General features: G+C 31.7%; 2 protein-coding genes across 2 annotated transcripts; one reads left to right on the top strand and one right to left on the bottom strand.

Annotated features, from left to right (window-relative positions):
- Positions 1-2,864: 2,864 nt before the first annotated feature.
- LOC111983242 (ATP synthase delta chain, chloroplastic) lies at positions 2,865-3,954 on the bottom strand. The gene is made up of 2 exons (XM_024014909.2): positions 3,915-3,954; positions 2,865-3,854 (listed from the first exon to the last, which is right to left on the bottom strand). The coding sequence occupies exons 1-2, from the start codon at positions 3,952-3,954 to the stop codon at positions 3,037-3,039; spliced, it is 858 nt and encodes a 285-aa protein (XP_023870677.2). The 3' UTR covers positions 2,865-3,036.
- A 5,831-nt stretch (positions 3,955-9,785) lies between these two features.
- On the top strand, positions 9,786-10,899 carry LOC136063646 (serine/threonine-protein phosphatase 7 long form homolog). Its single transcript, XM_065764311.1, has 3 exons — positions 9,786-10,242; positions 10,346-10,433; positions 10,524-10,899. The coding sequence occupies exons 1-3, from the start codon at positions 9,956-9,958 to the stop codon at positions 10,560-10,562; spliced, it is 414 nt and encodes a 137-aa protein (XP_065620383.1). The 5' UTR covers positions 9,786-9,955; the 3' UTR covers positions 10,563-10,899.
- The last annotated feature ends 400 nt before the right edge of the window (positions 10,900-11,299 follow it).

Genomic DNA, 11,299 nt, shown 5'->3' with positions numbered 1-11,299 from the left:
ACACATTGCGTTTGATAATATTCTCCATTTAACATGGTATCAGACCTAATATTCAACATGGTATCAAAGCTAATATTCAACAACATACAATTCAACACCCAATTTGACATCGTTTGGAGAAGTCAATTGGGAGTGGCGGACACTTTCTACCTATCAATTTTTTCGAGGACCCAACACTTTTTTCTATAACTTACAAATGATTACTTTAGTAAGTTATGAAATTGGGTGTGTTTAGTATGTTTGAAATAAAAATAATAGTAGAGGGAAGACCTTAGAGAATGACTCACTTCGATAGGGGATTTAGAGTTTCTTCTAAAAATTGCTACAGGAAAATGTATCCTTCTAACACTCAGTCACACGGAGTGCGAACCAGATGCAAATGCAAAATGGGTGAGGGGCTAGTGGAAGGAGCTATTCTATTGTTGCACCATTAATAAGGGAAAAACCAACTGTGAAAATACTTTATTGGTATAAAGTAGTTGCTTCTTATGCATAAAAGTCATTTAACACCATTTGAAAATTCCCCTTTTTCTCTTGCTTCATTCTCCATCTCAAATTGCTATTTATCTACCATTGGCTAGCTAGACACTCTCTTGCATATAATTACCGTAATGTAATTATTATGAGACATGCACAATCAAGATAAGCTATTAGAAGGAAGTAGATGACTTAGAATGGCAGGAAACTTTCAAATGGTGTTAAGTTTCGTTTGTGCTTAGGGATCAAATTGAATATTTTTTTAGAGTAGTACTTGGTATTATCCAAACCTCAAGCGTGGTTTTTATATTTTTACCCATGCCAAAAAAAAAAAACCCAACCCCAAATGTCCATTCTACCATTTGAAACTTCTAGTATTATAATCAAATTGGTGGAAGAAAGGTTAAAAGAGACAGCTAAAGATAAGGTGATATCTTTTTGTAAAGAGAAATTCACTTCTCATAGACTTTTGAAGTTTGTCAATTTCATTTAGTCACTATTGTCTTTGACCGGCTTATTCTCTTACATGTTATTATTTGGTCTTTGATTGGTTTATGGTCTCCAATTTCATTATTGGCTTTTTAAGTCACTTTTGAATTTTGATGACAGTGAATGCTCATTTACTTTGCATCTTGCTTTTCGTCTTTTATATGATTGTTGGTTATTTGAATCACTTTGGACGCTTTTTTACTTTCTAATGATGGATGCATACCTTACATTTTGGACTCTACTAGATTTCTTTTACTTTTTTTCTTAAGAATGAAAATAAATTCAATTTTGATACTCTCTTTTTTTTCATGCTAAATGCACAACTTATTTTGCATTTTGGATTTGTTGGATACATTTTGGATACTTTGAAGTTTGTTAGATACACTTTACACACTTTAGATTTTGTTGGATGCATATTCCTTGGTTACAAATAAGAAACAATTGAAAGTTTGTACTAGATGTTTAATATAACTATTTATTATTATTATTATTTTTAGTTTTTTGGAAATATTTTGTGGGAACTACTCTTTCAAAATTAGGTCTTGCAGGATGAGGCTTAAGAATAAGAGAGTGCAGGTCTTATAAAAACATTCATTTTCCAAATATGTTAAGTTAATATCCAAAAAATAAAAACGCATTGATATATAAGAATAAACTTAAAGAATCATTATCAAAGTTATTTGATATTAACGATGAGAGGAAAGTGGAAACAGAAAGAAAGTTGCATCTATCGATCTTTAGAGTTTTCCACAAATTTCCTAGCTAGAAAATAAATTTAATTTTTTTTTGAATTAATTGTCCACTTAAAAGTAAAAGAGTAAAGCACAACATTAACAAATCTAAAGTATCCAAAGTGCATTAAGCAAAACCTAAAAATGCAAAATAAGGTGTGCCTTTGAGGCTAGAAAAGTAAAAGAGCATCCAAAGTGAATTTATTTTTCGCAAATGTTAACAAGCACCGCATAGGTGATTGTTAAAGTTGTACAAAAGTGAGTCTTATTTAATAAAAAAGTTAAATAAAAAAATGATATAAAACTAATCATTTTGGTTATTTTAATATTTTTTTCTCTTTACAAAGTTGACCTCATACTGAAAAATATGACATAAAATTGTAGAAAAAGACAAAAAAAAATTACCAAAAAAAATTCAAAGTTGTTAACAAAAACCTTATGATGCCCCCGTCAACACAACACAACGCTTTATTTTTTATTTTATTTATTTTTGATAAGCACAACGCTTTATTTTTATTCCAAAGACAAAAGCAAAAGTAAGATAGCAAAGTCTAAATGCACTATGTGTACTATTTACCAACATTCTATGGTACACATCTATTTTTTGTTTTGTATGTACCGTATATAGGTAATCTCAACCAAGATAGAATGTTGCTTAATGAATATATTAAGGAATAATTTATGTAGGAGTGGTAAAAAAATATTGTGGAAGAAAAAAAAAAAAATTTTTTTTTTAGAGAAAATTATAGTAGACTTTATTGTTTGAAAATCACTATATAAAATGGGGAAGAAAAACAAGGGGGCATTGTTCTAAGCAAATAAAAACTTTTTCATTCTCTTTTGCAATACTAATAAGAGCTAAAGTAACACAATTACCGTTTAAATAAACACTAACAAAAAAAAATACAAAAAATACAAAAACTTAACAAATAATGGAAATATTAGTATTGTACAAACAAAGCAATGGAGTATAAATCGCTGGGTGCCATGCTATTTTGATCAACTTCCAATGTCTAATTGATCTATCACAAAAATATGAAACTTTATTGTGAATTTCAATTAACTCGACTAATAAGATTTTTGGTCATCAAATTATAAGTTTGAAATTCGAATCCCACTTACATTTAAATACTGTTATTCATCCACACAAGGAATTTCAGCATATGATTGTATTCATACTGTTATTCATCCATATTATTCATCCCGCTTACATTTAAATACTGTTATTCATCCACACATGGAATTTCAGCATATGATTGTATTCAAGGTGGGGTGAATAATACTTGCAGCTCTTTCTTTTCGTTCAAGGTCTGCAATCTTACATTGTTTATGATTGTATTCATACGGCAAAGGAAGGTAAGCTATCATGAACCAAATTCCTTACCTTCACCTTTGTAGCCCCACTAAGCTTTTGAACCCTCTTAGCAATCCCAAACAACTGATCTTCTTCCATCTTTGTTGCTGATGAGACCAACACCACTTGCGTCCCGCTCAACTCATCATGAATCCTCTCAAATTCCTCCAACACCTCTTTCACAATTCCAACCTTGTTTTTCTGAATCAACATCTTTATCAAGCTCACCAAATGCCTATTGAATCTCCCCTTCTTGACCACTTCTCCAATAACTTGTCCCTTATCCTTCTCACTCATAAACTGGTCATCCAAGAATTCTTGAACTTGCTCATTTCTGAGGATCTTCAAGAACCTTTGGACGTCTTTTCCAAGTGTGTTAAGGGAATTGTTGCATTGAGCTATGTCTACCAGTGCGGCAGCATAACCACTGGCTGGTTCTCGGTAAAGGGTTGGAGAATTTGGAGTAAAAGATGAGGGTTGAGAGTGGGAGAGGAATGAGGGAGTGAAGGTCTTGTGGGTGAGAGTTATGGTTTTGTTGGTGGTTTTGGTGGTAGAGGAAAGGTGGGTTTGTGGGGAAAGGTGGGAATATTGGGGTGTCTGAGGAGTTGACTTGAAGAAACATAGTTCACGAGAAGTTGGATACGGGGTTGGAACTTTAAGGGTTGAAACTGAGCTTGACAAAGTATCCATGGAAAAGGAGCAAAGAAATAGATTTGTTTCTGGTAGAGAAGATTTAGATTTTGGTTTTTCTGTTGCTGGATGAGATGAAGAATCGCAGAGAATCGCTCTCAGCCACAAAAAGTCTCATACCAAATTTTTTTATTTTTTATTTTTCATTTAGCTTGGTTTAGAGATATGCTCACCTTCTTTGGGTCTCAAACCGAAGACGTAGGAAGGTGCCATTAGATTAGACCACTGCAGTCATTGACTCATTGGCAAGCCCAATAGCCTTCGGTAACTTGAAACAGTCATTTGTAAGGTTTATATGATTGAAAAAGATGTGGTAGACTGGTAGTTGAGTGTCCAATTCATTATTTGGGCTAGTCAATGGAAGTTTGCTAATCTAAGTTGTAACATGGCAGCTCACTTTTTGGCCCATTGAGTATGCTTTTGTAACAGATTTGGGCCTTTGCCAATTTCTACTTCACTAAGATCTGTTGTAATAGTCATAGATGGAGATGAGTGGGGGCCCAATCACCTTATTTTGCGTTGTTCTTGTGTTTAATACAAGTATTCAATTTTCGTTATGAGGGGAAAATGACTTTTTATTTTATTTTATGGTAGTGTTCAAGACTTTGGTCAAATCATTTCACTTCTTACTCATGAAATATTCCAAAAATTTCATGTGTGGATAGTGTGGTGAATTGAATCTAAGATCTCTAAATTTACGTCACACTCCAGACTAATGAGTCTATCACCCGAGTAACCTGTGGGAAAAATGACATTTTATTAGAGAAGAGTTGCATTAGATACTTTTGTATTGTTGTATTGTCACACAAGTTGGATAGTTGAGAGTTTTAAAAGTAATAAATTTTATTATTTTAATTTATTAATAATTTGATAGTTAATAATGAGGAAGAAGGTGGATTCAAAATATTCAAGCATGCCTCGCACTTAACCAACCCAATCTTGCCTTGCACACAAGCAACCCACACAATCAACTTACGTATCTATGATCAAGCCCACATAATATTGCCATGGCCCACTACCGCACACGCTGCTCACCAATCACACTCATAAGAGTCATTATAAGTTATAACCCGCAATTTGCCAAGCCATGGCCCATGGCCCATGACCATGGATTCGTTATAGTCACAATTCACAAAGACACCAACGTGTTGCCAAAATAGAACTCATGTAAGCATATACCACAAAAGGTAGCACAAGCTGCACAACTTGTTACTGCCCAAAACATATTGCTCAATCGATAGCATGCCTCGTGTTTATGTATTTGTGTGGTTGACAAAAATAAGATGTCAAAGTTTTTCTATTATCACATACAAATTCATTATTTTTGCCAAAACTCTCCTACGTGGACTATGATAAATTATATGTTACTTTCACATGAAACCATTACTTTCTTTTATCAATAACAGTTAATCATGTGATTGTAACAAAATGTGTGTATTTTTTTTTTTTGGTAAAATAATATATTGTTTTACTAAGATGTTAGGCCCGCCAATTTTTCATTTATTATTTATTATTAAAAGCCAACTATATTCTCAAAGATAAATAGGTCTAACATTGGAGTCTTTTGGCTGAATATTGCTAAATCTCAGGTTTATTTGCGTTATGAGCACTGTTCCAAGTTATTTAGGAAAATGAGGAAAGCGATTGAATTTCGGCAACGATGTTGCCAAAATTCTAACAAAAGTATGAGAGAGAAAATTTTGAATTTCGGCAATGGCATTACCGAAATTCTTGCTGCCTGAACATGCTAATCGAGTGGGTGTGAAGTTGTGAAATGCTCAAAGTGTGCTAGTGGTGCCCAAAGGAAACCAATTGTGGCAATGTTGTTGCTGAAATAGGGGAAAAAAAATTGTGGCAATTGTGGCAATGCCATTGCTAAAAATGGGAGGGAAAAAAAATGGTGGTTGCCGAAATCTGGGGAGGAATTAAAAAAAAAATATATATATATATATAATGTGCTACGTCCACAATATTTTTACAATATTTTCACAACAAATCACAGGTAATTAGTTATTATTAATTCAAATTTGAATTTAACATTGAGATTACTTTTTTAATCCAATAATAACAACTACTAACAATCTATCACTTAGAATTTGTTGTAAAAATTGTGTGCACTTATCATTTCTTAAAAAAATGTGGAATGGATTTGTGGCAATGGCATTACCAAAATACGAGGAAAAAAAATTATTGCAATTGTTTTGTGGCAATGGCATTGCCAAAATAGGGGGAGTAATTAAAATAAAAAAATTGTGGCAATGCCATTGCCGAAAATGGGAGGGAGAAAAAAAATAGTGGTTGCTGAAATCTGGGGAGGAATTTAAAAAAAAAAAAGTGCTACGTCCATAATATTTTTACAATATTTTTATAACAAATCACAGGTGACTAGTTATTATTAGTTGAAATTTGAATTTAATACTGGAATTACTTTTTTAATCCAACAATAATAACCAGTAACAACTTGCCATTTAGAACTTATTGTAAAAATGTTGTAAAAATTGTGTGCACGTATCATTTCTCAAAAAAAAAAAGTGGAATGGATTTGTGGCAATGACATTGCCGAAATATGAGGAAAAAAAATTTGTTGCAATTGGTTTGTGGCAATGGCATTGCTGAAATAGGGGGAAAATTTTTGGCAATGCCATTGCTGAAAATGAGAGGAAAAAAAATGTTGCAATTGGTTTGTGGCAATGGCACTGTCGAAATAGAGAAGAGAGAAATCTCAAAAAAAAAAAATACACATATTCTTATTCTTCAGTATTTTTTTGACCGAAACAGTTTGGTTTGTGTATGTTATGTTCTTTCCTTTCGTATTGTAAAAGTACCCTATGAAACAAATAAGGATAGATTCAAGTACACATGAGTACATAGATTCTTACAATACAAAATGGAAGAAAAAAATGATTGATGTGCACACTATAAATAAAAACAAAACAAAAAACAAAAAAAGTACATAGATTCTTATAGAAGAAAAAAAAAATGATTGATATGCATGTTGTAAACAAAAAAAAAAAAAGTATATAGATTCTTACAATAGGAAAGAAAAAAAATGATTGATGTGCACATTGTAAACCAAAAAAAGCAAAGAAAATACATAGATTTTTACAATATGGAAGAAAAAAAATATGATTGATGTTTACGCTGTAAACAAAAAAAAAAAAAAAAAAAGCAAAGAAAGTAAACAAAAAAACAAAGATTCAATCAACCAATCACCTCAATTCCTCATCTTATCTGATTCTTATTCTCTGCATCGAATATTTTCAGATCATGCCAAAATCTATCTCAAGATTCTTTTCTGTCTTTTTATTCTTCAGTATTGTGATAAAAGTCAAGGCAAGTGCCCTTGTCTTTTTATTTCTCCTCATTCACTGAAGAATCGTATCTCCTCACAAAGGATTGTAAGTCCTCCAATTGTTCAGTTAGTCTTTTGCTTTGCTTCAGTGTGAACAACTAAGGATTGTAAGTTTTTTGTTAATGTAAGTTTTTTTGCTTTGTTTATTAACTTCCAGGTCTAGAAATTAACAGATTTATTATTTTTATATAAACATGTGCTTTGTAAATATTAAAAGCTAATACATTGTAAAATATTATGTATTGTTGTAGTTGTCGTTAATATTATTTGTATGCCTATGATTATGATTATTGTTGTTGTTGTTATTCAAATTTTAGATTAATGAATTATTTTTTATGTTTATCTGATTGTGTTTGTTTTTTTTTTTTCAAGTATCACTCTATAATTCTCACTCTTTTAGTTGGTATCACAATTGTGGTAAGCATCTCAACTCTCTAATTAAATTTATGTATGTGTTTTGTTAATTTTGAAATTATTTAATATTATTTATTGTTATTATTAGTATATGTTGTTGTTGTTGTTGTTATTATTCAAATTTTATATTAATGAATTATTTTTTATGGTTATCTGATTGTGTTTTTTTTTTTCTTTTTTTTTTTTTTTTTTTTTTAATTGTGGCAATGACATTGCCGAAATTGTGGGGAAAAATTTTTCCCACAATTTCGGCAATGTCATTGCCACAATTGGGGAAAAATAAAAAAATAAAAAAAACTTTTTCCCCCAATGGTATTTTGCCGAAATTGTGGGAAAATAAATTTCCCCACAATTTCATCAATGCCATTACCACAATTGAAAAAAAAAAAAAAACTCTTTCCCCAAATGGTATTGCCGAAATTGTGGAGAAAAAAATTTTCCCCACAATTTTGGCAATGCCATTGATCCAGTTAGTAAAAAAAAATAAAAATAAAAACTTTTTTTTCCCAATTGTGAAATTTTTTCCCCAATTTTGGCAATGGTATTGCCGAAATTGTGGGGGAAAAATTTTCTCCACAATTTCAACAATGCCATTGCCACAATTAGAAAAAAATAAAAATAAAAACTTTTTTCCCCAATTGTGGCAATGGTATTGCTGAAATTATGGGGAAAATATTTTTCCACAGTTTGTAATGCCATTGCCACAATTGAGAAAAAATAAAAATAAAAACTTTTTTCCCAATTGTGGCCTTGGTATTGCCAAAAATGGGAGAAAAAAAAATGTTTTAATGGGTTTGTGGCAATGCATTGCCAAAATTGTGCGTAGAATCTTTTTTGGCAATTGTGGCCATGCCGTTGTCGAAAATGGAGGAAAAAAAATGATTGACGTGCACGTTGTAAATCCAAAAAAAAGTAAAGAAAGTACACAGATTTTTATAATATGAAAGAAAAAAAAAATGATTGATGTGCACGCTATAAACAAAAAGAAAATAAAGAAAGTACATAGATTCTTATGTGCATACTGTAAACAAAAAAACAAAGCTTTAATCAACCAATCACCTCAACTTCTCATCTCATCTGATTCTTATTCTCTGCATCGAATATATTTTACCTATTCATAACTCTCAGAGGGATTCGTTTTTGTCATCTCATCTGATTCTTATTCTTTGCATCGAATATATTTTACCTATTCTTAACTCTCAGAGGGATTCATTTTTGTCTTCTTCACTATCGTAATCTCTCTGAGAGATTTTTTTTGTTTTCTTCACTTTTGTAATCCCTCAGATAGACCTCTATTCTTTTTTGTTTTCTTCTTAATTGTAATATCTCTCAGAGATAGTTTTTTTTGTCTTCTTCTTGTGTAATAAAAGATGTCTTCCTTAGTGAAGTAATAAAAGGCAAGTCAAGTGCAAGTGCAAGTGTCTTTTTATTTCTCCTCCTTCGCTGAAGAATTGTATCTCCTCACATAAAAGGTCCTCCGATTGTTCAGTTAGTCTTTTACTTTGCTTTAGGTGAACAACTAAGAATTGTAAGTTTTTTGTTAATGTAAGTGTTTTTGCTTTGTAAATATTAAAAGCTAATACATTGTAAAATATTATGTATTGTTGTAGTTGTAGTTAATATTATTTGTATGCCTATGATTATGATTGTTGTTGTTGTTGTTGTTGCTATTATTCAAATTTTAGATTAATGAATTATTTTTTATGGTTATCTGATTGTGTTTTTTTTTTTGGCAAGTATCACTCTATAATTCTCACTCTTTCAGTTGGTATCACAGTTGTGGTAAGCATCTCAACTCTCTAATTAAATTTGTATTTGTTATTTTTGAAATTATTTAATATTATTTATTGTTATTATTAGTACATGACCACAAAAATTGTAATAAATTGTATTATTGTGATCTTTTTATAATCAATATGTGTTTTGTTATTATCAATTATTACATCTATTACTTGGAAAAAATATATTGCATAATATGTTTTTTGGTTTATAATAAAGATATGTATGTGTATTATTATTATTTACTACAAATGGAAGTTGCATGGTTTAACTCATTGTAGCATTTAATGTAGGATATATTTGAAATGGAGCAACAACAATATCACATCTCTAATGATGCAATGGAAGGCAATGTACGTTGCGTGATCCAAATTAATTAATGTCCTAATAATATCTACAATTATTCAATTTACATGAAAATAATTTCAACATTAGTAATATAACATTATACATTTAAAAAAAAAAAAAAAAAAAACAGGTTTCCACCTTACGAGTGCGACCCCAACCGTTTTCAAATGGGAAGATGTTTGTGATAATTTACTTAGGGTGGCACCACCTGCAACAGCATTGAAATATGGTGGCCTTAAAATAACATGGGTAAGGGATACATTCTCAAACTTACCAGAGGGTGCCAATGCTATAACAATCCAACGGTATGCTAGGACATACATGTTCCGGGTTTTGGCTTTACTATTTGGAAATAAGAGCCAAAGTAAATTGCATTGCTGTTTTCTCAACCTGCTAGACGACTTTGGAAAAGCTGGGGAATATAGCTGGGGTAGTGCCACACTTGCTTTCCTTTATAAAGAGCTGTGTATTGCTGCTATTCAAAAAAGTATGGAGATTGCAGGTCCTGTTTTCATATTACAATTATGGGCGTGGGAGCATCTTCCATATTTGACCCCAATTCCAATAAATCCAATAAATTTAAATGGCAATGAACCATACTGTTGCAGGTATAATATTTACTTTCTATTTCTATACAATATTGTATACTGTAGCATTTATCCTTGATACTTCCAAACCCTAAAATCAGTGGCAATCATTAATTGTGTATAGGTGGGATGCTAGGAGAACGTTTACTCACACACCAACGCATGTTCTGCATGCGTACCGTTCTAATCATGACACACAATATAATGAACAGGTAATATATCACAATGCATCAATGGTTAATTTACTAGTTATATTATTAATTTTATTGATTATAACATAGTTATTGTAATTGGAATTGCAGGTTGTTTGGACACCATATGATAATTATTTGCATCCATGATGTCTTGTAGAAAGACATGTATGGACTATAACAGCACCATTGCTATGCTTCCAAATTGTCGAGTATTACCATCCAGAAAGAGTCATGCGACAGTTTGGATTATTGCAAAGATGTCCAAAATGGCCTACTGACAATTTGGATAATTCTATGCATTGTGTAAAGATGACAGGGAAGTCCAATGTCAATTAGCTTATGCAGCATACACAATACTACCAGCTTTGGAACGCGCGCACTGAACATATAGTTGGGGATGAGCATTTCGAGTTAGGTGTGGACTACGCAACATGGTACTAGCAAAATGGTCACCTATTCACGACACCAGAGGCGGCTGCCCATGCGTACCAAGTAATTATTTTAGCTTTTTCAATAATACTGTACTAATATTAGAACAAATTATTTACACAAATAGAATGCTGCACTAATTGATAACAAATTATTGTTTTATCTTTTTCAATAATACTGCACTAATAAATGTCTTTTTTTTTTCTTTTCTGTGGCAGCAAATGAGATCAATATATGTTAAATTTAGCTGTTGCAAACCAACAAAGAAATGATCTCATGCAAGCAAGTCCTTCACCAATAGTAGAGGGCCTTACCCAGTGAAGTTATCATGGAACAAAATATTTCCTCCGTCCCTACTAAGGGTAACAACTTGGGCGACGACAAAGCACAAAAGAAGACGCCGCAAACCCTATGAAACTACCGTCCACCTCTACACAACTGGAAATGAAAATGAT

This window comes from Quercus suber, unplaced genomic scaffold (genome assembly GCF_002906115.3).
Source record: "Quercus suber isolate HL8 unplaced genomic scaffold, Cork oak 2.0 scaffold_550, whole genome shotgun sequence".
Lineage (NCBI taxonomy): Eukaryota > Viridiplantae > Streptophyta > Magnoliopsida > Fagales > Fagaceae > Quercus > Quercus suber.
This window is presented reverse-complemented; position numbering and strand designations above follow the sequence as displayed.